This window comes from Melanerpes formicivorus, unplaced genomic scaffold (genome assembly GCF_026170545.1).
Source record: "Melanerpes formicivorus ecotype bairdi unplaced genomic scaffold, bMelFor1.0.p_v2 SCAF_269, whole genome shotgun sequence".
Lineage (NCBI taxonomy): Eukaryota > Metazoa > Chordata > Aves > Piciformes > Picidae > Melanerpes > Melanerpes formicivorus.
Window position 1 is genome coordinate 208,641 of NW_027142621.1, and position 25,078 is coordinate 233,718.

Sequence of the window (25,078 nt, forward strand, 5' to 3'; positions counted from 1 at the left end):
TACTGGTCCATACTGGGAGGGGTCTGGGAAGCTCCCAGGGGCTGCTGGTCCATACTGGGAGGGGTCTGGGAAGCTCCCAGGGGCTACTGGTCCATACTGGTTGGGGACTGAGAAGCCCCCAGGGGCTACTGGTCCATACTGGGAGACCCCAGACCCCCCTCCTCCCGCCATCCAATCAGATGCCAATCCCTTGCTGACATCACTTTATTTCAGCCAGTCCCCGGCCAGGACTCAGGGGTGCAGGGGGGGAGGGGGATGGGAAGGGCAGCAGCCCCCAGCGACGTCCAATCAGGAAAGGAGGATCCGGATGCCCGGCAGCAGCTCAGCCAATTGGGAGGCAGCGTCTGGGGTGGCCGCCAGGGGGGTCTCAGCCAATCGCAGCTCAGCCAGGTGGGGGCAGGCAGCCAATGGGGCGAGGGCGGAGGCGTGGCCAATGGCTGGGCGGAGTGGATAGGGTCCCACTAACCACCCAGTGCCTCCCAGCCGCTCCCAGCCCCCTCCCAGTTCCACCCACTCCCCTCCCAGTCCTTCCCAGTCCCCTCTCAGCTCCACCCCATCCCCTCCCAGTACCTCCCCATCCCCTCCCAGTTCCACCCAGTCCCCTCCCAGTTCCTCCCCATCCCCTCCCAGCTCCCTCCAATCCCCTCCCAGTCCCCCCACATCCCCTCCTCCTCCCCTTCCAGTCCCACCCCTTCCCCTCGCAGTTCCTCCCAGTCCTTTCCCAGTCCCCTCCCAGTCCTTTCCCAATCCCCCCCCAGCCCCTCCCAGTCCCTCACGGTTCCCCTCCAGGCTGATCCAGCGCAGTGCCGGCAGCGCCGGCGCCCCCTGCAGGGTGCTGATGCAGTTGTGGCTCAGGTCCAGCTCCTATCAGCCACAAGGGGGCGGGGGGTGGTGGGTGTGTGAGATTAAACCACCGGAAGTGATGCAGCCAAGCCCCGCCCCCTCCCACCGCCTCCACATTGGCCCCACCTGGAGGCGGGGCAGAGGCCCCCCCGGGACGGCAGCCAATCGGTTGCGACCCAGCCGCAGAGCAGGCACCAGGGTCAGGTGGTGCAGGAGGGGCAGTGACGTCAGCGCCTGGGCGGGGACAAAGCCGGAAGGGGCGGGGCTAAGGGCGGGAATGGCTTCAAGAGCCCTGCCAGGCACTTCCGGTGCCCCCAATATGGCTCCCAGTGCCAACAGCATGGCTCCCAGCATGGCTCCCAGTGCTCCCAATATGGCTCCCAGTATGGCTCCCAGTGCCCCCAGCATGGCTCCCAGTATGGCTCCCAGCATGGCTCCCAGTGCCCCCAGTATGGCTCCCAGTATGGCTCCCAGTGCCCCCAGCATGGCTCCCAGTATGGCTCCCAGCATGGCTCGCAGTGCCTCCAGTATGGCTCCCAGCATGGCTCCCAGTATGGCTCCCAGCATGGCGCACAGTGCCTCCAGTATGGCTCCCAGCATGGTTCCCAGTATGGCTCCCAGCATGGCTCGCAGTGCCTCCAGTATGGCTCCCAGCATGGTTCCCAGTATGGCTCCCAGTGCCCCCCGTATGGCTCCCAGCATTGCTCCCAGCATGGCTCCCAGTGCCCCCAGTATGGCTCCCAGTATGGCTCCCAGCATGGCTCGCAGTGCCTCCAGTATGGCTCCCAGCATGGTTCCCAGTATGGCTCCCAGTGCCCCCAGTATGGCTCCCAGCATGGCTCCCAGTGCCCCCAGTATGGCTCCCAGTATGGCTCCCAGTGCCTCCAGTATGGCTCCCAGTGTGGCTCCCAGTGTGGCTCCCAGTGCCCCCAGTATGGCTCCCAGCATGGCTCCCAGTGCCCCCAGTATGGCTCCCAGTATGGCTCCCAGTGCCCCCAGTATGGCTCCCAGTATGGCTCCCAGTATGGCTCCCAGTGCCCCCAGTATGGCTCCCAGTATGGCTCCCAGTATGGCTCCCAGTGCCCCCAGTATGGCTCCCAGTGTGGCTCCCAGTGCCCCCAGTATGGCTCCCAGCATGGCTCCCAGTGCCCCCAGTATGGCTCCCAGTATGGCTCCCAGTATGGCTCCCAGTATGGCTCCCAGTGCCCCCAGTATGGCTCCCAGTGTGGCTCCCAGTGCCCCCAGTATGGCTCCCAGCATGGCTCCCAGTGCCCCCAGTATGGCTCCCAGTATGGCTCCCAGTATGGCTCCCAGTGCCCCCAGTATGGCTCCCAGTATGGCTCCCAGTGCTCCCAGTTTGGCTCCCAGTTACCTTCCCCTCCAGGTCCAGCTCTTCTCCAGGCCCTGCCCGCAGTAGGGCCACGCCCATCTCCACCCTGGCCTCGAGGTCCAATAGGAACCCACGGCGCAATGGATCCGCCTCCTTGGGGCAGGACCAGGGAGAATGCAGCCAATCAGGAGCTGCCCCACCCAGTCCCCTCCCAGTCCCCTCCCAGTCCCTCCCAGTACCCTCAGCTCTCTCAGGCACTCTCTGATCTCCTCCTCATTCCCCAAGGGGTCCAAGGCCCAGAGCAGCAGCACCAAGGTCAGGAGGCAGCCTGGGGACCAGTTTGAGTGTTCCTGTATGAAGCAGTATGGACCAGTCCCCTCCCAATGCCCTCCCAGTCCCCTCCCAATGCTTCCCAGTCCCTCCCAATCCCCTCCCAATGCTTCCCAGTCCCCTCCCAGTGCTTTCCAGTCCCTCCCAATCCCCTCCCAGTGCTTCCCAGTCCCTCCCAATCCCCTCCCAATGCTTCCCAGTCCCCTCCCAGTGCTTTCCAGTCCCTCCCAATCCCCTCCCAGTGCTTCCCAGTCCCCTCCCAGTGCTTCCCAGTCCCTCCCAATCCCCTCCCAGTGCTTCCCAGTCCCCTCCCAGTGCTTCCCAGTCCCTCCCAATCCCCTCCCAATGCTTCCCAGTCCCCTCCCAGTGCTTTCCAGTCCCTCCCAATCCCCTCCCAGTGCTTCCCAGTCCCTCCCAATCCCCTCCCAGTGCTTCCCAGTCCCTCCCAATCCCCTCCCAATGCTTCCCAGTCCCCTCCCAGTGCTTTCCAGTCCCTCCCAATCCCCTCCCAGTGCTTCCCAGTCCCCTCCCAGTGCTTCCCAGTCCCTCCCAATCCCCTCCCAGTGCTTCCCAGTCCCCTCCCAGTGCTTCCCAGTCCCTCCCAATCCCCTCCCAGTGCTTCCCAGTCCCTCCCAGTCCCTCCCAATCCCCTCCCAGTGCTTCCCAGTCCCTCCCAGTCCCTCCCAATCCCCTCCCAGTCCCCTCCCAGTGCTTCCCAGTCCCTCCCAATCCCCTCCCAATCCCCTCCCACTCCCCTCCCAGTGCTTCCCAGTCCCTCCCAATCCCCTCCCAGTGCTTCCCAGTCCCTCCCAATCCCCTCCCAGTGCTTCCCAGTCCCCTCCTAGTCCCTCCCAGTCCCCTCCCAGTGCTTCCCAGTCCCTCCGAATCCCCTCCCAGTCCCTCCCAGTCTCACCCCTGCTGCCTGGTTCCAGTTCCCTCAGCTGCTGGCAGACCTCTGCCTGCTGCTGCAGGACCTCCCGCGGGGCCACGCCCACTTCCGGCCTGGGGCGGGGCCAATGACCAGGGGGCGTGGTGAGGGACGGGGCATGCCCCCTATTGGCTCAGAAGGCTTTCCCCCCACCACCTCGGGGGCGTGGTTTGTGCCAGGGGGCGTGGCCAGGCCGAAGCCTTGTGCCGCCTTCCGCCCCGCAGAGGAGGGGCTTGAGAGGAGGCTCAGCCAATCAGGGGAGAGGGGCGGGGCTCACCATAGCAGCTCCTCGGCTCTGATTGGCTCCTGCCACCAAGCCTCTGAGGCTTCTGTGGGCAAACCAGGGGCTGCACTTCAGACCAGGATGGCTCCCAGTGCCCTCCCAGTCCCCCTCCCAGCCCCCTCCCAGTCCCCTCCCAATCCCCTCCCAATCCCCTCCCAGTCACCTCCCAATCCCCTCCCAATCCCCTCCCAGTCCCCTCCCAATCCCCTCCCAGTCCCCTCCCAGTCCCCCTCCCAGTCCCTTCCCCAGCCCCTCCCCCAGCCCCTCCCCCAGCCCCTCCCAGTACCTGGCTCCAGGGTCACCTCTTTGGGGGCGGAGTCTCCCTCCCATGTGACCCGGAAGTGTGCAGTGGGTGGGGCCAAGCTGGGCGGGAACTCAAGGATCTGTCAGAGAGCCAATCAGGAGCCAGCGCTGCCGCTGCCCCTCCCAATCCCTTCCCACTCCCTCCCCAGTGCCTCCCAATCCACTCCCAGTTGCCTTCCAGGAACCCACCAGTAACTCCCAGTCCCTCCCAGTTACATCCCAGTCCCTCCTGGTATGGTTCCCTGTCCCTCCCAATCCCTCCCAGTATGGCTTCTAGTGCCCCCAGTCCCTCCCAGTATGGCTTCCAGTGCCCCCCGTGCCTCCCAGAATGACTCCCAGCCCGTCCCAGTGCCTCCCAGTATGTCCCAGTGTAGCTCCCAGCCCCTCCCAATCCCCGCCCAGTGCTTCCCAGCCCCTCCCAATCCCCTCCCAGTGCTTCCCAGTCCCTCCCAATCCCCTCCCAGTGCTTCCCAGGCCCTCCCAATCCCCTCCCAGTCCCCTCCCAGATCCCTGTTCTCTTATTGGTTACCCAGGTGTGGGCGGGGCGACCCCGCCCTGCTCCTGACAGCCACACCCCCTCCAGGGGGGAGCCCTCCAGGGACACCTGCAGCTTATCCCCAGCCTGTGGAGAAAACTGGGATGGACTGGGAGGGACTGGGAGAGGGTTTGTGGCTACTGGGTCTGTACTGGGGGGCACTGGAAAGTACTGGTGGGGCCCTGGAGGGTAACTGGGAACCAGTGTGGAAACTACTGGGGGTTACTGGGAAGGACTGGGAGGTCAGTGGGAAGCACTGGAGAGTTACTGGGAGCTACTGGGAACCGGTGTGGAAGCTACTGGGAGGGACTGGGAAGGACTGTGAGGTCACTGGGTGGCACTGGAAGGTTACTGGGAGGCACTGGGAACTGGTGTGGAAGCTACTGGGGGTTACTGGGAGGCACTGCTGAGGCACTGGGAGGGACTGGGAGGCACTGGGATGTCCCTGGGAGGCCATGCAAGCTGATTTGCCGGGGGCGGGGGGGGGGAGGGGAGGGGGTCGGTTCCTCACCCTGATTGGCCGGCTGAAGCCGAGGGCGACACGCCCCCTAGCGGCATAGAGGCAGAGGAGCCGCGGGGGGGGGGGCGCCTGGTTTTGGGGGGAAAAAAAGAGGATTTAGGGGCTTTGGAAGGAGGCCAAATTCACGGGGGGGGTCCCCAAGAGTCCCGGGGGGTCCCCCAAGGGTTTGTTTTGGGGGGCTTCCTTACCCCTGGAGAGGAGGCAGCGGAGGTAGACCCAGGGGCTCTGGTCCGAGGGGTCGGTGAAGAGAGCGTTGTGCACCAGGCTGAGCTCTAGAGGGCGCAAGGGAAGAGAAGGGAGTGGGGCTGGGACCCCCAAGTGTGGGGCTGGGAACACTAAGTGGGGGCTGGGTCCCATAAGTGTGGGGCTGGGAGCCTCAAATGGGGTTTGGGACCCCCAAGTGAGGGGCTGGGAGCTCTAAATGGGGGCTGAGACCCCCAAGTGTGGGGCTGGGAGCTCTAAATGGGGGCTGAGATCCCCAAGTGAGGGGCTGGGAGCTCTAAATGGGGGCTGAGACCCCCAAGTGTGGGGCTGAGACCCCCAAGTGTGGGGCTGGGAGCTCTAAATGGGGGCTGGGATCCCCAAGTGAGGGGCTGGGAGCTCTAAATGGGGCCTGAGACCCCCGAGTGAGGGGCTGGGAGCCACAGACAGACCCCAAAAGTAGCTCTTAACTAGGCTGCAACCCACACGGGAAGTGAGTGAAGCCCACACCGGAAGTGGGTGTAGCTCGCGCGGTGAGTACACCTGCACCGGAAGTGAGTGACGCCCACGCCGGAAGTGAGTGCAGCCCCCAGCGGGAGAGCAGCCTGCACAGGGAGCGCAACCGGAAGCAGCCCCTCGGCGGGGGCGGGCCCTTACCCTGCTGCAGCCAATCGGGGCCCAGCAGCTCGGCGCCGCCCGCCGCCAGCAGCCTCCTGCGGTGGTGCCAGGCGGAGAAGTTGGAGAGGTCCTGGCCCAGCAGCTTCCCGGTGTGCAGCAGCTCCTGCTGCAGGTCCTCGGCCAGCAGCCGGCGGTGCTCCCAGGCGTGGACTGCAGGGGCCGCGGGGAGGCGACCGGCCGGAACCGGTTTGCACAGCCGGGAGGGGTTTCCCAGGGCTGGTTCCAGCAGCTCCCGGGACGGAGCCCTGGGGTGCTCCAAGGCTGGGCTGGCAGCCTCCCTCCTCCCCCTTCTTCCCCCCTCCTCCCCTTCCCCTCCCTCTCCTTTCTCCCCCCCTTCTTCCCTCCTTCCCCCTTTCTTCACCCTCTCTCCCCCTCTTCCTCCTCCCTTCCCCCTCTTCCTCCTCCCCTCCCCCTCTTCTCCCTCCTCCCCTCCCCCTCTTCTCCCTCCTCCCCTCCCCCTCTTCTCCCTCCTCCCCTCCCCCTCTTCTCCCTCCTCCCCTCCCCCTCTTCTCCCTCCTCCCCTCCCCCTCTTCTCCCTCCTCCCCTCCCCCTCTTCTCCCTCCTCCCCTCCCCCTCTTCTCCCTCCTCCCCTCCCCCTCCCCCCTTCTCCCTCCTCCCCTCTCCATCCCTTCCCCCTCCTCCTTTCCCCCTCCCTTCCCCTTCTTCTCCCTCCTCCTCTCCTCCTCCCTTCCCCCTCCCCTCCCTTCTTCCTCCTCCCTTTTCCCTCCTTCCTTCTCTTCTTCCCCCCCATTTCCCCCCTCCTTCCTTCCACCTTCCAGGTCCCCTCCCCCCCCTTGCCTCCCCTCCCTCCTTCCCCTCCCTCCTTCATCCCCTTCCCCCCAGCCCTCTCCCAGTTCAAACCAGTTCAAAATGGCTCAGCCCAGTCCAAACCAGACCCCCCCCGGCTCCCCCCCCACTCACAGTTCCGAGGGTCGGAGGCCAGCAGCCAATCGCAGAGCTGGCGGTGGGCGGGGTTGGGGCGTGGCCCGGGGGCGTGGCTCAGGACCCAGCTCCGGTGGTGCCACGCCCCGTACGACTTGGGGCTCTTGGTCAGGCAGCGACCCACGAAGGCCAACTCCCGCTCCAGCCTGCCCAGTACAGACCAGTACAGACCAGTACGGACCAGTGTGGAGCTGGAGCTCCCAGTATGGACCAGTACGGACCAGTATGGACCAGTATGAGCCAGTATGGGACCAGTAAGGACCAGTGTAGAGCTGGAGCTCCCAGTATGGACCAGTACGGACCAGTATGGACCAGTATAGCCCTAGAGCTGCTAGCATGGACCAGTATAGACTAGCATGGACCACTATGGACCAGTATGGACCAGTAAAGCCCTAGAGCTCCTAACATAGACCAGTATGGACCAGTATAGCCCTAGAACTCCTAGCATGTACCAGTATGGACCAGTATGGGACCAGTATGGATCAGTATAGCCCTAGAACTCCTAGCATGGACCAGTATGGACCAGTATGGGACCAGTATGGATCAGTATGGCCCTAGAGCTCCTAGCATGGACCAGTATGGACCAGTATGGGACCAGTATGGATCAGTATGGCCCTAGAGCTCCTAGCATGGACCAGTGTGGACCAGTATGGACCAGTATGAGCCAGTATGGGACCAGTAAGGACCAGTGTGGAGCTGGAGCTTCCAGCATGACCAGTACAGACCTGTATGGACCAGTATGAGCCAGTATGGGCCAGTGTGGAGCTGGAGCTCCCAGTATGGACCAGTACAGACCAGTGTGGACCAGTATGGGAGCAGTATGAGCCCAGTATGGGCCAGTATGGGCCTAGAGCTCCTAGCTTGGACCAATATGGACCAGTATAGCCCTAGAGCTCCTAGCATGGACCAGTATAGACCAGTATGGACCAGTATAGCCCTAGAGCTCCTAACATAGACCAGTATGGACCAGTATGGACCAGTATAGCCCTAGAGCTCCTAACATAGACCAGTATAGACCAGTATGGACCAGTATAGCCCTAGAGCTCCTAACATAGACCAGTATGGACCAGTATAGCCCTAGGGCTCCTAGCATGGACCAGTATAGACCAGTATGGACCAGTATAGCCCTAGAGCTCCTAGCTTGGACCAGTATGGACCAGTATAGCCCTAGAGCTCCTAACATAGACCAGTATGGACCAGTATGGACCAGTATAGCCCTAGAGCTCCTAGCATGGACCAGTATGGGCCAGTAACCCACCCAGTACAGGGCAGTATGTTCCAACCACCCTCCTACCAACTGCTCCAGGCCGATGAACCCCCTCCCAGTCCCCCCCAGTCCCTCCCAGTTCACTCCCAGTATGAAGCAGGGGCCCCATTGTACCTCCCAGTCCCTCCCAGTGCATCCCAGTTCACTCCCAGTATGAAGCAGGGCCCCCTTGGTGCCTCCCAGTCCCCCCCAGTCCGCACCAGTTGGGCTCTGGGGGCAGTGCCAGGCGCCTGAGGTTCCAGCAGGTCCCAACCTCAGGATTGGCCTCCAGGAGGCTCCCAGTCAGCTCCAGGACCTCCTCGTCCAATCGGCCGGCAGCGAGCTGCGGGGGGGCGGGACTCAGCACCCAGTATGCACCAGTATGGACCAGTATGGACCAGTATGGACCAGTATGGACCAGTAACCCCTCAGGTCCCACCCCTGGGCCTCCCAGGGCCCATAAAGCCCCTCCCAGTCCATCCCAGTGCCTCCCAGTACAACCCAGTTACCCAAACCCCACCTCCCAGCACCCCCAGATCCCATCCCAGTACATCCCAGTATGCACCAGTGGCTCCCAGACCCCATCCCAGTATGGAACAGTGGCTCCCAGATCCCATCCCAGTCTGCACCAGTGGCTCCCAGACCCCATCCCAGTACATCCCAGTATGCACCAGTGGCTCCCAGATCCCATCCCAGTCTGCACCAGTGGCTCCCAGACCCCATCCCAGTACATCCCAGTATGCACCAGTGGCTCCCAGACCCCATCCCAGTACATCCCAGTAAGGACCAGTGGCTCCCAGACCCCATCCCAGTACATCCCAGTATGCACCAGTGGCTCCCAGACCCCATCCCAGTACATCCCAGTATGGACCAGTGGCTCCCAGATCCCATCCCAGTACATCCCAGTCTGCACCAGTGGTCCCAGACCCCATCCCAGTACATCCCAGTATGGACCAGTGGCTCCCAGACCCCATCCCAGTACATCCCAGTCTGCACCAGTGGTCCCAGACCCCATCCCAGTACATCCCAGTATGGACCAGTGGCTCCCAGACCCCATCCCAGTATGGACCAGTGGCTCCCAGACCCCATCCCAGTACATCCCAGTATGGACCAGTGGCTCCCAGACCCCATCCCAGTATGGACCAGTGGCTCCCAGATCCCATCCCAGTACATCCCAGTCTGCACCAGTGGCTCCCAGACCCCACCCCAGTACATCCCAGTCTGCACCAGTGGCTCCCAGACCCCATCCCAGTACATCCCAGTCTGCACCAGTGGCTCCCAGACCCCACCCCAGTGCCTCCCAATCCCTCCCAGTTTCTCCCAGTATGGTTCCTCGTCCCTCCCAGTCTCCCCCAAACCCCCCCCAGTCCCTTCCCAGTCCTCACCAACCTCCTCCCAGTGCCTCCCAGTTTGTCCCAGTCCCCCCCAGTCACCTTCTCCCTCAGGGCCTGCATCCCCTCCCGGTACAGCCGCAGCTTCTCCTGCCGCTGCCGGCGCCGCGCCGCGTCCGGAGCCTGCAGCTTCAGCCGGCCGTGCTGCGGGGCACCGGCAGTGACCGGGGGGGCTGCGGGGCTGGGGAAGGGGGAGCGGGACTGGGAGGGATTGGGAGGGGACTGGGAGGGATTGGGAGGGGACTGGGAAGGGGACTGGGAGGGATTGGGAGGGGACTGGGAAGGGGACTGGGAGGGATTGGGAGGGGACTGGGAGGGGGATTGGGAGGGGGATTGGGAGGGGACTGGGAGGGGACTGGGAGGGATTGGGAGGGGGACTGGGAGGGATTGGGAGGGGGACTGGGAGGGGGACTGGGAGGGATTGGGAGGGAACTGGGATGGGAGAGGGACTTAAGAGTGACTGGGAGAGGACTGAAGGCATTGGGAGGGCACTGGGAAGGGACTGGGGAGTCTCTCGTTTGTGACTGGGACATACTGGGGGGTTACTAGAATGAACTGGGACGAACTGGGAAGCCACTGGGGGGGGAACTGGGAGGCACTGGGGGGGGGGGGGGGAACTGGGAGGCACTGGGGGGGTGGGGGGGAACTGGGAGGCACTGGGGCGCTCCGGGGTCCTCTCACCATGACTGCAGCTCCTGTGGGGAGTGAAAAGAGACAGCTGGGGGCGGGGGGGGAGGACCCGAACGGGACCCGAACCCTCCGGAACGTGCCGAACCCTACCGGAAATTGCCGAACCTCCTCCCCACAACCCGGACCCTCCAGAACCTCTACGGACCCTCCCGAACATCTTCCCCCCCACCTCGGAGCCTCTCAAACCCCTCCGCGGCCTCCCGAACCCTCCCCGGGTAACGGCACCAACCGGAACCGGCGCTGAAGGAGCCTCAATGAGCAGCGCGAAGGCTGCAGGGACCGGGCGGGGCCGGGGGCCGGCGCCGCGGGGCACCACGGGATACAACGGGGCGGAGGCGCGCGGCGCATTGTGGGATACACAGTGGCAGCGTCTCGCTGCCGTCTCTGCCCCTACGGCGGCCGCTGAGGTCCCCACACGGTTCAATGGTCTCTGTCGCGGTGCATTATGGGATACGCCGAAGCCGCCAGCAGCCTTTCCCTATCCCCGCGGGGGCGCGGGGCATTGTGGGATGCCCACCGCCGCCATCTTTGGCCCCTACGGTGGCCGCCGGGGTCCATAAGGCTCTCGCTGCTCCTTGTGCTCTGAGAGAAGCGGCGCGGCCTGGCTCCGCTCCGCCATGGGCGTTCGGCGGGACCGGGGCCACCGCTACCGCCACGACCACCGGGCCCAGGCAAAGCCCAAGGTGGCGCCGGGGCCTCGCTTAGAGCCGGAGGCGGCCGGGTACTGCCGCAGGGCCCTGGAGACGCTGCAGGAAGGGCTCGGCCCGGAGGAGCTCGGTGAGAGAAGGGCCTTGGGGACGGGGAGGGTCCGGAGGTCCCTGAGGGGCCTTTGGGGGGGTCCCTAGGCGTCCTGCATGGGATCTGGGGGGGCCCTGAGGAGATTTTAGGGGGTCCCTGAGAGGATTTCGGGGCCTTTGGGGGTCCCGGGGTGTCCTGGATGGGATGTGGGGTTCCCTGGGGGGTGCCTGAGGGGGGTTTGGGGGTCCCTGAGGAGATTTGGGGGTCTTTGGGGGAGCCTTTTGGGGGGGGTCCCTGAGGGAACTTGGGTCTCCCGAGGGATCTTTGGGGGACTCTGGGCATCCTGGGTGGGATCTGGGTCTCCCTGGGGTGTCCTTGAGGATATTTTGGGGTCTCTGGGGGTCCCTGGGGGTCCTGGATGGGATCTGGGGGGGGTCCGTGAGGGGGGTTTGGGGGTCCCTGAGGAGATTTGGGGGTCTTTGTGGGATCCCTGAGGGGATTTGGGGGTCCTTGAGGGGTCTTTGGGCATCCCTGGGCATCGTGGATGGGATTTGGGGCTCCCTGGGGGTTCCTCAAGGCGTCTGTGGAGGGGCCCTGGGGGGTCCCTGAGAGGATTGAGAGGGCCCTGAGGGGACGTGGGGGTCTTTGGGGAGTCCCTGAGAGGGCTGTTGGGGTCCCCTTTGGGGGGGGGTGTCACTAAGGTGGGGTTGGTTTTTGAGGTCCTTATTTTGGGGGTCCCCCCCTGGGCACCCCCCCACTTTTTCTTCCCCCAGCTCTCTTCACCCCCAATGTCTTGGGGCAGCTGCAGGCCCTGGGCCTGGGGGAGGTCTCCCAGGACTTTTGGGGGTCCCAGCTGCTGGAGCAGCTCCTCCCCGGGACCCCCCCCCAGCTGCTGGCCCAGCTGCTGCCCAGCTTGCTGCTGGGGGGGCTGGGGGGGCCTGCAGGACACCCCCTGGGGGCCAGGGTGGTGGAGGCAGCGCTGGGGAGGCTGGGGGAGGTGCTGGGAGGGGAGGGGGGGGGCGCTGGGAGGGGCTGAGAGGGGACTGGGAGGGGTCCAGGGGCAGGGTGGGGAGGTCCAGGGGCAGGGGGGAGAAGCCAAGGGGCAACTGGAAGGGACTGGAGAGGAGCTGGGAGGAACTGGGAGGAGACTGGGAAAGGCTAAGAGGGGACTGGGGGGGGCTGGGGAGGAGCTGGGGGGGACTGAGGATGGACTGGGAGGGAGTGGGGAGGGACTAGAAGGGACTGGGAGGCGACTGGGAAAGGCCAAGAGGGGACTGGGAGGGCCTGGGGAGGGAGAGGGGAAGGCCAAGAAGCGCCTGGGAGGGCCTGGGGGGGAAGTGGAGGAGCTGGGAGCCCCCCTGGGAGCTACTGGGAGGCAGCTGGCAGCAGCCCTGGGCCAGCTGGTGGCGCTGGTCGGGGGGGACCTGGTGGCCTTCGCCCAGCACCCCCCTGGCAGCTTCGTCCTCAGGGCCCTGCTGAGGCTGCTGGGGGGCACCAGAGGGGCAGGTGAGGCACTGGGGGCACTGGGAGGCACTGGGGGCTGACTGGGAGGCTCTGGGGAGGCACTGGGGGGGCACTGGGGGCTGACTGGGAGGCTCTGGGGAGGCTCTGGGGAGGCACTGGGGGGGCACTGGGAGGCACTGGGGGCTGACTGGGAGGCACTGGGGAGGCTCTGGGGGGGCACTGGGGCTGACTGGAGGCTCTGGGGGGGGCACTGGGGGGGCACTGGGGGCTGACTGGGAGGCACTGGGGGGCACTGGGGCTGACTGGGAGGCTCTGGGGGGCACTGGGGCTGACTGGGAGGCACTGGGGGGGCACTGGGGCTGACTGGGAGGCTCTGGGGGGGGGCACTGCGGGGGGCACTGGGGCTGACTGGGAGGCACTGGGGGGGACTGGGGGGGCACTGGGGCTGACTGGGAGGCTCTGCCCCTTCCCCCCCTGCCCAGGGCCGGAGCTGCTGCGATTGGCTGAGGCCTTCCAGAAGCACTTCCCAGGTAATTAATTAGCCTGTAATTAGTGGTTGGCTAGGCCTTAATTACCCTTGATTGATTTGTCTCTAACTCACTGTTCACTAGGGCCACTTAGGCCCTTAATTAGGGCTTAATTAGTCTGAAGTTGGCATTGCTTAGCCCACAGCAAGTTCTTAATGTCTTGTTAATTAGCCCTGAATTAAGCTTTAACCCTTAATAAACCATTAATTAGACCTCTATTAAGCTTTAATTAGTCCTTTATTAAGGATTTACTGTGTGCTAATTGCTATGAGCCAATTAAAGGCTTATTAAGGATAAATAAAGGGATAATTAAGGACCACTTAGACCCTTAATTGGTGGTTAATAAGGCACCAATTAATCCCTAGGTGTGCCACAATTAACACTTAATAAGCCCTTAATTAATCCTTAATTGGTCCCAAATTAAGTCTTAACTAGCTTAATTGGTATTTAGCTGCACCTTAATTAGTGGTTGATTGCTGGCAGTGCTTGATTTAATTAGGGCCTTATTGGCTCTTAATTAGGGCTTCTTTAACTCCTAATTAGGGCTTCATTAGCGTTTAATTAGGAGTTAATTAATTGTTAGGGCTGAATTGTTTCTTTATTAGGGTTTAACTAATTGCTAGGGCTTAACTAACTCAGTCTTTAATTGGAGTTGAGTCAAGTCTTGTTCTGAGCTTAACTCTCACTTAGGCCTAATTATTTCTCAGCTGGAGCTTAATTGTCTCTTAATTAGGGCTCAATTAGTTTCCCTCTGTTGCTCCCTAATTTGCCAGCTAATTAATCAGCTCCTAATGACCTCGATTGCTGAATCCTCTTAATTAATGGTCCTTAATGAGCCTCATTAATGGTCTCCTTTCTAATGTCCCTCCCCAGCCCTGCTGGCCCCACCCTGTGCCAGCCTCTGCCTGCAGGAGGCGCTGCAGGTTCTGCACCACAGCCAATCAGAGGCCGGCGACTGCCTCTGCCAGGCCCTGATTGGCTACCTGGTGCCGCCCAGCCCGGACCCCACCCGCAGGTGAGCGCCCATTGGCTGCTGGGGGCTCTGCCATTGGCTGAGAGGGATGGGAAGGGGCTGACTGGTTGGAGGGTCGGCTCAGCTGCGATTGGCTGCCGGCCTTCGAGTGCTGCTTGCTGATTGGCTGATGGAGTTTCCCCTCTTTTCCTGTTGGAGCTGCCTTCTTAGAGGCGGCTGCTGATTGGCCAGCACCTCCCCAGCCTTCCCTGTCATTGGCTGGCAGTTTCTCACTGCTTTCTGCTGATTGGCCACAGCTCTCAAACTTCTTCTCCTCATTGGCCACCTCTGCTGCAGGCCCTTTGCTATTGGCTCACAGCCCTCCAGCGCTGTGATTGGACAGACTATCCAGGGGGCTGCCTCCTGGGGGGCAGAACCTTAACTCCTTATTGGCCGCCTTCCCCCAACCCCTATTCTCTGATTGGCCAACTGCAGCTCCCTACTGGCCGGCCTGCAGGACCCGGAGCGCAGTCGCCTATTGGAGGCTGCCATGATGTGGGCGGGGCCTGAGTGCCTCCGAGCCCTCTTCCAGCAGCTGAAAGGGCACCTGAGGGCTGTGGCCAACCACCGGCTGGCCAACCACGGCCTGCAGAGGCTGCTGGACCACGCCCCCAGGGATGTGGTAAGTGGAGATGGGGGGAGGGGGGGTCCTAGTATGGCTTCCAGTATGGCTTCCAGTGCCCCCAGTGTGGCTCCCAGTGGTACCAGTTACCTCCCAGTGCCAACACTTACCACCCAGCATGGCTCCCAGTGCCCCCAGCGTGGCTCCCAGTGGTACCAGTTACCTCCCAGTGCCAACACTTACCACCCAGTATGGCTCCCACTGCCCCCAGTGTCCCTCCCAGTGGTACCAGTTACTTCCCAGTGGCTGCGGTATGGCTCTCAGTCTTCCCAGTCACCTCCTAGTGCTCCCAGTATGGCTCCCAGTCATTTCAGTATGGCTTCCAGTGCCCCCAGCGTGGCTCCCAGTGGTACCAGTTACCTCCCAGTGCCAACACTTACCACCCAGCTTGGCTCCCACTGCCCCCAGCATGGCTCCCAGTGGTACCAGTTACCTCCCAGTGCCAACACTTACCACCCAGTATGGCTCCCAGTGCCCCCAGTGTGGCTCCCAGTGGTACCAGTTACCTCCCAGTGCCAACACTTACCACCCAGCATGGCTCCCAGTGCCCCCAGTGTCCCTCCCAGTGGTACCAGTTACCTCCCAGTGGCTGCAGTATGGCTCTCAGTCTTCCCAGTCACCTCCCAGTGCTCCCAGTATGGGTCCCAGTGGTACCAGTTACCTCCCAGTGCCAACACTTGCCACCCAGCATGGCTCCCAGTGCCCCCAGTATGTCTCCCAGTGCCCCCAGTTACCTCCCAGTGCCAACACTTACCCCCCAGCTTGGCTCCCAGTGCTCCCAGCATGGCTCCCAGTGTTCCCAGTATGGCTTCGCATGGCCCCCAGTGGCTCCCAGTGTGGCTCCCACTGTGCCTCCCACTCCCTCCCAGTCCCTCCTCCTGCCCAGCCACTGAGAACCCTCTCTGGGCTGGGTGAGGGGTGGGAGGCTCTTGACCCAATCACGACTCAGCTCCACCTCCTATTGGCCAGGAGGCGCCTGGGAGAGGCAGTGTGATTGGTCGGAGGGCATGGGTGGTGGCTGGGCGTGGCTCGAGGCAGGGCAGGGCGAGGCTGACTCTCCTTTTGGTCAATCCCAGGTGGAGGAGGTGCTGAGGGAGCTGGGCCCTGCCCTCCACGAACCCTTGGCCCAGGGCCACCCCGGGGTGCTGACGGCCTTGGCCGGAGCCTGCCGGCGCCACCCGGAGCTGCAGCAGGAGGCCCTGCGCTGCCTCTTCCAGGTAAGGCCACGCCCACTTCCTGCTTAGCTCACACCCACCCCACCCGCCACTGTGCTCGCTTTTTAACCCCTCCCCCCCTCCACTACCCAGGAAAGCTTTGATTCTATTGGTTAAGGTGGGGTAGACTTTTCTTGAGTTGAAGGGCACCCACTTCCGGTGTTGCTGTGCCCACTTCCGCCCTTGCCACACCTACTTCCGGTCACACCCCCCCCCCCCCCCTTCCGGTCTCTCAGCGCTCGCTTCTGCTTGCCCCACACCCCTTTGGGGGCTGGGCCACACCCTTTTTTAGTTAAACCACGCCCACTTTTGGTCTTGCGGCGCCCACTTCCTGTCGTGCCACGCCCACTTCCGCTCTCCCTATACCACCTCTGGCGTGGGTCCTGCCCCTTTGTGCTGATACGCACCCACTTCCTGTTCTGCTTCGCCCTGCCCACTTCCTGACCCTGCCCACTTCCTGACCCCTCCCCAACCACTTCCTGCCCATCTCCCCCAATAGGCTTTTGGCTGCTGGGAGCCTCCGGAGCGGCGGAAGGGCTGCGTGGGGCTGCTGATTGGGCTGCGGAGCTGGGCAGGCGGGGACCAGCCAGAAGGGGCGGAGCCTGTGGTAAGGAGGGGTGGGGCCAAATGGGGGGGCGGGGCTAGGAGCGGGGCTTCCTCTTCCACACTCTCCTCTTCCTGTCCCAGTGCTTCCCAGGCCACGCCAGTGCCTCCCAGTGTGCACCAGTGCCCCCTAGAGGCCACCCCGGTGCCCCCCAGTCTGCACCAGTGCCCCCTAGAGGCCACCCCAGTGCCCCCCAGTCCGCACCAGTGCCCCCTAGAGGCCACCCCAGTGCCCCCCAGTCCGCACCAGTGCCCCCTAGAGGCCACCCCGGTGCCTCCCAGTCTGCACCAGTGCCCCCTAGAGGCCACCCCAGTGGCTCCCAGTCTGCTCCAGTGCCCCCTAGAGGCCACCCCAGTGGCTCCCAGTCTGCTCCAGTGCCCCCTAGAGGCCACCCCAGTGGCTCCCAGTCTGCTCCAGTGCCCCCTAGAGGCCACCCCAGTGGCTCCCAGTCTGCTCCAGTGCCCCCTAGAGGCCATCCCAGTGCCTCCCAGTCTGCTCCAGTGCCTCCCAATCTGCACCAGTGCCCCCTAGAGGCCACCCCAGTGCCTCCCAGTCTGCACCAGTGCCCCCCAGAGCCCACCCCAGTGGCTCCCAGTCTGCACCAGTGCCCCCTAGAGGCCACCCCAGTGGCTCCCAGTCTGCACCAGTGCCCCCTAGAGGCCACCCCAGTGGCTCCCAGTCTGCTCCAGTGCCCCCTAGAGGCCACCCCAGTGGCTCCCAGTCTGCTCCAGTGCCCCCCAGAGCCTTCCCCAGTGCCTCCCAGTCTGCTCCAGTGCCCCCTAGAGGCCATCCCAGTGCCTCCCAGTCTGCTCCAGTGCCTCCCAATCTGCTCCAGTGCCCCCCAGAGCCCACCCCAGTGCCTCCCAGTCTGCTCCAGTGCCCCCTAGAGGCCACCCCAGTGCCTCCCAGTCTGCACCAGTGCCCCCCAGAGCCCACCCCAGTGCCTCCCAGTCTGCACCAGTGCCCCCTAGAGGCCACCCCAGTGGCTCCCAGTCTGCACCCGTGCCACCTAGAGGCCACCCCAGTGCCTCCCAGTGTGCTCCAGTGCCACCTAGAGGCCACCCCAGTGCCTCCCAGTCTGCACCAGTGCCCCCTAGAGGCCACCCCAGTGCCTCCCAGTCTGCACCAGTGCCCCCTAGAGGCCACCCCAGTGCCTCCCAGTGTGCTCCAGTGCCACCTAGAGGCCACCCCAGTGCCTCCCAGTCTGCTCCAGTGCCCCTTAGAGGCCACCCCAGTGCCTCCCAGTCTGCTCCAGTGCCCCCTAGAGGCCACCCCGGTGCCCCCCAGTCTGCACCAGTGCCCCCTAGAGGCCACCCCAGTGCCTCCCAGTGTGCTCCAGTGCCACCTAGAGGCCACCCCAGTGCCTCCCAGTCTGCTCCAGTGCCACCTAGAGGCCACCCCGGTGCCCCCCAGTCTGCACCAGTGCCCCCTAGAGGCCACCCCAGTGCCTCCCAGTCTGCACCAGTGCCCCCTAGAGGCCACCCCGGTGCCTCCCAGTCTGCACCAGTGCCCCCTAGAGGCCACCCCGGTGCCTCCCAGTCTGCACCAGTGCCCCCTAGAGGCCACCCCAGTGCCTCCCAGTCTGCACCAGTGCCCCCCAGAGCCTTCCCCAGTGCTTCCCAGTCTGCTCCAGTGCCCCCCAGAGCCCTCCCCAGTGCCTCCCATTGTGCTCCAGTGCCTCCCCGTACATTGCCTCCCCCTAACGCTCCTCTCCTTCCCCAGCTGCCCGCAGTGACCTCCACCACCCTGCAGGGGTCGCTGCTGCTCCAGCACCTCCTGGCCTTTAGGGACCCCCAGCCCCTGCTGGCAGCCTTCCAGGCGCTGGACCCTGCTCAGTTGGTGAGCCTGGCTCAGAGCGGTCCCGGCAGCCACCTCTGGGAGGCGCTGCTGGGCTGCCCGCACCTGGCCCCTAAGGCGCGCAGGAAGCTGCTGAAGAAGCTCAAGGTGAGGGAGGGGGGGGGGGGCATGAAAGGAGGGGGAGTTTGGGGTGAAACCTGCCAAGTTTCGCGGGGTTTTGGGGGCGTTTGGGAGAGTTTTGGGGCACGCGGTGCGGATGCTGAGTTGTGGTTTGCTCGCTTTGAGTTTTTTCCGCCCCGTTTTTGGGCTCATTTCGGCCGCTTTTGGGGGTGTCTCAGGGCGCTCCCGGTGCTCCCCGCGGCCGCTGCCTGCGCGCTGCCCTTTTCCAAGATGGCCACCGGGGGCACGCTGAAGCCACTTCCTGTCCACGCAGGGCCACTTCCTGTCCCTCGCCTGCCACCGCAACGGCAGCAGAGTCCTGGAGGCTGCCTGGGGCTGGGCTTCGCTCCCGACCCGAGCCAGCATCGCCCGCGAGCTGGGTAATTAATTAGCCTCATTAGGGGTCGTTAAGTGCTCGTTAAGGGATGGCTGGGGGCTGCAAGAGCCAGCTGGGTGGTTCGAAGGGGAATTAGGGAGTAATGTAGGGGCTCTGGGGGTTAATTAAGGATTAATTAGGGGGGTAATAAACTAATTAAGGGCTAATTAGTGGGTTCAAAGGAAAATTAAGGATTAATGAGGGGGTCTGGGAGGTAATTAAAAGTAATTAAAGACTTAATAGATTATTTTAGAGCTAATGAGTGGGTTCAAGGGGTAATTAACGGTTAATTAGGGGTTCTGAGGGTTAATTAAAAGATAATTAAGGAATTAATAGGTTAGTTAAAAGCTAATTAGTGGGTTCAAAGGGAAATGAAGGCTTAACTAGGGGTTCTGAGGTGTAATTAAAAGGTAATTATGGACTTAATGGGTTAGTTAAGGGCTAATGAGTATGTTCAAAGGGTAATTAAGGGCTCTGGGGGTTATTTGGTAATTAGGGACTTCATAGGTTAAGCCTAATTGGTGCATTCAAAGAGTTATTAAGACTTAATTTGGTCTCTTGGGGTTAATTTAGAGTTTAATAGATTAATTAAAGCTTAATGGGCCTAATAGCCAAGGCCTAATTAGGTGTTTCACAGGGTAATTAAGGTTTAATTGGGGGACACTGACTGAGGGGTAATTAGGGGCTTAAGCTAGTTAAGTGGTAATTAGTAGGTTCAGAGAATAATAAAGGGTAATTATTAATAAAGGTATTAATGATTAATAATGAAAGGGTAATAATTAAAGTTAATTGGGGGCTTCTGGGGGGTTAATGAGGGCCTTAATAGGTTAACTGAGGGCGAATTTGTGGCTTCAAAGGCTAATGAAGGGTTAATTAGTGGGCTCTGGGGGTTAAATGAGGGGTGAGTGCTTGTTTAGATGGCTAATTAATTGACTAATTAGTGCTTTAAGGTGCCAACTAAAAGAATAATTAGGGCTAATTAGGGATTGAGGACTTTCGGAAGGGCTAATTGGGGCCTTCAAGGGCTAATTAAGTGGGGGGCAGGACTAATTGGTGGGGGGACACACACACACACACAATTACAGCCTGCAGGAGGCTAATTAAGGGTTGTGGCTCCTCCCCTGCCGGCAGCAGCCAATCAGGAAGCTCTGCAGAGGGACCCCCACGGGAGGGGCATCCACCGCAGCCTGGCCCTGGACCTCTTCCTGCGCCGCAGAGGATCCTGGGAGAAGCTGCAGGCCGCCCCCCGCAGACCCCAACCCTTCCTGCAGGACTGAAGCAGCATCACCTCCCCACTCCCACCCTGCCCTTTGGAGGACCTGGGGGGGGGATCATAGAGTTGGACCATAGAGAGGGAGGGCAGGGGGCGCCCTCTGGCGGGCGCCTGGGGAAGAACACGTCGGGCCTCATTAAAAGCCCTGCAGTTGGAGCGCTCTGGGTGGTGTGAGGGCATTGTGGGTGGGTTTGGGGGGTGGTCTGGGGGCGTTTTGCATCTTAAAGGGGCAATGTCAGGTCTGGGGGGCCCACCAAGGCCCTTTAAGGGGCAGTGTCAGGTCTGAGGGGGGGCCCAAAGAGGCTCTTAAAAGGGCAACACCAGGCTCGGGGGGGGCCCCCAAGGCTCTCAAAGGGGCAATGCCAGGTCTGAGGGGGGGCCCACAGAGGCTCTTCAAGGGGCAACACCAGGACTGTGGAGCCCATAGAGGCTCTTCAAGGGGCAACACCAGGTCTGGGGAGCCCAAAGAGGCTCTTGAAGGGGCAGCACCAGGTCTGTAGGGCCCATGAGGCTCTTCAAGCGGCAATGCCAGGTCCCTGAGGCCTCTTGGGGCCCTCCCAAGGAGCTTCTGAGACCTTTGAAGGTTGTCCAAGGCCTTTATTGGGCCCTTCGAGGTCTGGAGAAGCTTTGAAGGTCCTCCCAAGGAGCTCAGCGCTGATTGGTCACCCTCTGGGGCGTGGCAGCGTCCAGGAGGTGCCGGAGTGCAGCGGAAATTCCCAGCAGGCTTTGCCCCAGGGCCCGGGTCAGAGTCACCAGCACCTTCAGGAGGTCCCTGGTGGGACAGGAGGAGACCTCATGGAGGAGGAGGAGGAGGAGGAGACCTCAAGGGGCCCAGGCCTTGACTTGCTCCATCTGGACCTTCATGGGCCAAGAGGTCAACAGGGCCAAAGAGGACCTCAAGGAGGTTGGAGAGGACCTCAAGGGGCCAGGAGAAGACCTCGAGGGTCCTGAAGAAGACCTCAATGGGTTGGAGAAGATCTCAGGGGTTCAGAAGGTGGAAAAAGGTCCAGGAGAAGACCTCAAGAAACAGAAATAGACCTCAGTGGGTCCTGGAGAAGACCTCAGTGGGTCTTGGAGAAGACCTCAAAAGGGTTGGAGACCTCAGGGCTTCAGAAGAAGACCTCAAGGGTCCAGAAGATGGAAAAGGGTCCAGGAGAAGACTTCAAGAAACAGAAGTAGACCTCAGGGAGCCAGGAGAGACCTCAAAGGGTTGGAGAAGACCTCAGGGGTACAGACGAAGACCTCAAGGGTCCAGAAGATGGAGAAGGGTCCAGGAGAAGACCTCAGAGTGCTGGAGAGGACTCTAGAGGGTTGGAGAAGACCTCAAAGGTTTGGAGAGCATCTCAGGGGTCCAGGAGAAGATCTCAAGAGGGTTGGAGAAGACCTCAAGGAGCCAGAAGAAGACCTCCTGGAGGTCCAACACCCTCCCCCCATGGAGGTCCCACCTGGAGGTACCTGAGGACACGCTCAGGGCCCAGCCCGGCCACGTCCCACCGCAGGCCCTTGACCGAGGCTGTGACATTCAGCTGTCCCACCAGGTCCCTTGGGTCCCTCTTGGTCAAGGCCAAGGTCACCTGGGCCACCTCAGTACCACCTTGGGACCTCCTGGGCCTGGGCCCATCCAGGTCCCAGTGGTCCCCCAGGAGCTGGGACTGGAAATGAAGAAGGAGGTCAAGGCAAGAGGGCTTGGAGGCATCTCAGGAGGTTCCTCCAGGGGGTTTGGGACCTCCTGAGAAGGTCCTGGAGGGACTGAGGAAGTCCAGGGAGGGTTTTGTGAGGTCCCAGGAGGTAACTGGGAGGGTCCAGGAGGGGCTTGGAGGCATCTCAGGAGGTTCCTCAAGGGGTAGGAGACCTCCTGAGATAGGTTCTGGAGGGGTTGAGGAGGTCCAAAGGAGGTTGTATGGGGTCCCAGTAGGCAACTGGGAGGGGACTGGGTGGCACTGGGAGGGACTGGGTGGCACTGGGAGGGACTGGGTGACACTGGGAGGGACTGGGTGGCACTGGGAGGGACTGGGTGACACTGGGAGGGACTGGGTGGCACTGGGAGGGCGCTGGGCAGCTATGGGAGCTACTGGGAGGCACTGGGAGGGGGACTGGGTGGCAATGGGAAGGGCCTGGGAGAGGACTGGGAGGGGCCTGGGAGGCAGTGGGAGGGGCCTGGGAGGCAGTGGGAGGGGCCTGGGGGGGCCAGGGAGGCAGTGGGAGGGGACTGGGAGGGGCCTCACCTTGGGGGGGGGTCTCCCAGCTCTGGCCTGGGCCCAGGGCCAGGAGGAGGCTGTGGGGGGGGAGGAGGTCCAGGACCCCCTGGGAGGCCACCTGGGAGCCGTCCTGGGGCAGCACCAAGGACAGCTCCGGGCCCAGCCCCAGCGCCTCGGCCGCCTGAGGGGTCAATTAGTTAATTAACTGATTAGTTAGCGACTGATGGAGGGGTAACTGGGGGTAGTTAGGGTGTAATTAGGGCTGATTAGGGTTAATTGGGGGGGGACGGAAGGATTGGGGGGGTGGAGGGCCTTGATGAAGGGGTTGGAGTGCTTAATGACTCATTAATTAGGGGGTAATTAGGGCTAATAAAGGGTAAGAGGAGATAATTAGAAGGAATTAGGGGGGATGGAGGGATTGGGGGGTTGATGAAGGAGTTTGAGTCCTTAATTAGGCGCTAATTAATTAATTAGGGGGTAGTTAGGGCTAATAAAAGGGCAATTGGGGGTGATCAAGGGGTAATTAGGCCTAATTAGGGGTAATTGGGGCGTTGGAGGGATGGGGGGGTAAGGGGGCTCATGAAGAGGTTGGAGTGACTATGGGGCAAGGAATTAGGGCTAATTAAGGGGCAATTAGGGGTAATTTGGGCTAATTGGGGGGGTGATGTAATGAAGATTCGGGTGGGGGAGAGGGTTAATGAAGGGATTTGAGTCCTTAATTAAGGAACTAATTAATTAGGGGCTAATAAAGGGGCATTTAGGGCCTAATAAAGGGATTTAGGGGGCCCAGGGGCTAATTAAGAGGTTAATTAATGGATAACTAAGCAGTCCAGAGGCCAATTAGTGTGAGGGGGGGTGGCAATTAACGGATTCAAAGGTTGATCAGTGGTTGCAGGTGGCTCATTAGGGGTAATTAGCTACTCCCGGGGCTAATTCAGGGGGCCATGGGGCTAATTAGCAACTCATTAGTGCCTGTGCTAATTAGAAGTGCTAAAAATGCAGTGCTCCAGGGGTTAATTAGGGCTAACTGGGCACTCCGGTGGCTAATTAGGCTGATCATTGGTCCCGGGGCTAATTGGCAGCTAATTAATTAGGGTCGGGTCACAACTCCAAAGGTCCAAAGGAAGTCCCTGTGGGTACTGAGGGGTGGATGAGAGGCAATTAACGACCCCCGGGGGCTTAATTAGCGGCTGGTAGGGGTTCATTATGGACTGAGCAGCGGCTAATTAGGGGCTAATGAGGGAGCCTGCTTAATTAATTACCCACCTGCCGCCGCAGGTCCTCCAGCCCAGTCACCACCACTCCCCTCTGCCTCCCTTGCTGGTCGCAGACCCACAGGGGTTTGGGTCTGGGGGCTTGGGAGGGCCAGGCCCAGTTGGTGATGGCTCTGGGGACCAGTATGGACCAGTATGGACCAGTAAGAACCAGTTTGGACCCCAGGGATCCCCTCCCAGTTCTCCCTCCCTCCAGCCACAGCTCAGAGCTAAGCACAGAGGGCATGGGAAGAGCTCCAGTATGGACCAGTATGGACCAGTTTGGACCAGTATAGGCCAGTTTGGACCAGTAAGGACCGATTTAGACCCGACGAATCCCCTTCCACTTCTCCCTTCCCCCAGCCCCAGGTCACTACAGCTCCGAGCTAAGCCCAAAGGGCCAGGGGAAGGGCACCAGTAAGGACCAGTTTGGACCAGTAACAACCAGTTTGGACCAGTAAGGACCAGTTTGGACCCCAAGAATCCCCTCCCAGTTCTCTCCCCAGCTCCAGGTCACCACAGCTCCGAGCTAAGCCCAAAGGGCCAGGGGAAGGACACCAGTCAGGACCAGTATAATCCAGTATGGGCCAGTAAGGACCCCTAGTACCCTTACCTCCTTCCCTCCCCTCCCCCCCCAGTCCCAGCTCCTCACCGCAGCGTCTGCATGGCCTGGGGCAGGGCAAAGTACAGAAGGGCAGGGGAGGAGCCACCAGTAAGCACCAGTGAGCGCTGGGGAGCGGCGGGGAAAGGGCAGGGTGGGGGCAGGGAGTATCAATAGGGACCAGTATGGAGCAGTACAAACCATTAAGGACCAGTAGGGACCAGTATAGACCACTATGGACCAGTAAGGACCAGTAGGGACCATTATGGACCAGTGAGCACTGGGGAATTATGTGGAAGGGGCACAGTAGGTGCAGGGAGCACCAGTAGCGACCAGTGAGGACCAGTATGGGCCAGTATGAACCATTAAGGACCAGTATGGACCAGTATGAACCCTTAAGGACCGTTATGGATCAGGAGGGACCAGTGAGCACTGGGGAACGGGCGGGGAAAGGGCAGTGTGGGGGCAGGGAGCACCAGTATGGACCAGTAAGGACCAGTAGGGAGCACTATGGACCAGTACAGACCAATAAGGACCTGTACGGACTAGTAAGGACCAGTATGGACCAGTGAGCACTGGGGAACGGCGGGGAAAGGGCAGTGTGGGGACAGGGAGGACCAGTAAGGACCAGTACAAACCATTATGGACTGGTAAGGACCAGTAAGGACCAGTGAGGATCATTATGGACCAGTAGGGACCAGTAAGCAGCACTATGGACCAGTAAGGACCTGTAGGGACTAGTAAGGACCAGTAGGGACCAGTACAGACCATTATGGACTAGGAGGGGGCCAGTGAGCACTGGGGAACTGCAGGGAAAGGGCAGTGTGGGGGCAGGGAGCACCAGTAGGGACCAGTATGGACCAGTAAGGACCAGTGAGCACTGGGGAATGATGTGGAAGGGGCACAGCAGGGGCAGGGAGCACCAGTAGGGACCAGTGAGGACCAGTATGGACCAGTATGAACCATTAAGGACCAGTATGGACCAGTACAGACCATTATGGATCAGGAGGGATCAGTGAG

The 25,078-nt window shown here is 61.7% G+C and overlaps 2 protein-coding genes and 1 long non-coding RNA gene across 3 annotated transcripts; 1 reads left to right on the forward strand and 2 right to left on the reverse strand.

Annotated features, from left to right (window-relative positions):
- Positions 1–188: 188 nt before the first annotated feature.
- LOC137458667 (geranylgeranyl transferase type-2 subunit alpha-like) lies at positions 189–10,839 on the reverse strand. Its single transcript, XM_068170018.1, has 16 exons — positions 10,760–10,839; positions 9,573–9,711; positions 8,361–8,482; positions 6,873–7,039; positions 5,931–6,238; positions 5,261–5,344; positions 5,064–5,141; positions 4,547–4,639; positions 4,001–4,097; positions 3,709–3,760; positions 3,417–3,505; positions 2,413–2,501; positions 2,216–2,326; positions 970–1,077; positions 777–864; positions 189–437 (listed from the first exon to the last, which is right to left on the reverse strand). The coding sequence occupies exons 1-16, from the start codon at positions 10,837–10,839 to the stop codon at positions 289–291; spliced, it is 1,854 nt and encodes a 617-aa protein (XP_068026119.1). The 3' UTR covers positions 189–288.
- Positions 10,236–20,162, forward strand: NOP9 (NOP9 nucleolar protein). The gene is made up of 11 exons (XM_068170019.1): positions 10,236–10,997; positions 11,732–11,955; positions 12,023–12,464; positions 12,905–12,952; positions 13,823–13,964; positions 14,397–14,583; positions 15,660–15,800; positions 16,297–16,404; positions 18,124–18,345; positions 18,632–18,737; positions 19,865–20,162. Exons 1-11 carry the CDS (start codon positions 10,838–10,840, stop codon positions 20,008–20,010), a joined length of 1,926 nt encoding a protein of 641 aa, XP_068026120.1. The 5' UTR covers positions 10,236–10,837; the 3' UTR covers positions 20,011–20,162.
- A 420-nt stretch (positions 20,163–20,582) lies between these two features.
- Positions 20,583–24,156, reverse strand: LOC137458671 (uncharacterized). The gene is made up of 4 exons (XR_010991881.1): positions 24,110–24,156; positions 23,471–23,591; positions 21,462–22,385; positions 20,583–20,778 (listed from the first exon to the last, which is right to left on the reverse strand). It is a non-coding gene; the product is annotated as an uncharacterized lncRNA (long non-coding RNA).
- Between the last annotated feature and the right edge of the window lie 922 nt (positions 24,157–25,078).

Coding starts and splice junctions, on each gene's coding strand:
- NOP9 (XM_068170019.1), top strand. CDS start 10,838: ATGGGCGTTCGGCGGGACCGGGGCCACCGCTACCGCCACGACCACCGG. Junction 12,465..12,904: donor GGGGGGCACCAGAGGGGCAG/GTGAGGCACTGG, acceptor CCCCCTGCCCAG/GGCCGGAGCTGCTGCGATTG. Junction 18,346..18,631: donor AGCTGCTGAAGAAGCTCAAG/GTGAGGGAGGGG, acceptor CTGTCCACGCAG/GGCCACTTCCTGTCCCTCGC.
- LOC137458667 (XM_068170018.1), bottom strand. CDS start 10,839: ATGGCGGAGCGGAGCCAGGCCGCGCCGCTTCTCTCAGAGCACAAGGAG. Junction 3,761..4,000: donor AGAGGTGACCCTGGAGCCAG/GTACTGGGAGGG, acceptor GTTTGCCCACAG/AAGCCTCAGAGGCTTGGTGG. Junction 438..776: donor GATCAGCCTGGAGGGGAACC/GTGAGGGACTGG, acceptor CACTCCGCCCAG/CCATTGGCCACGCCTCCGCC.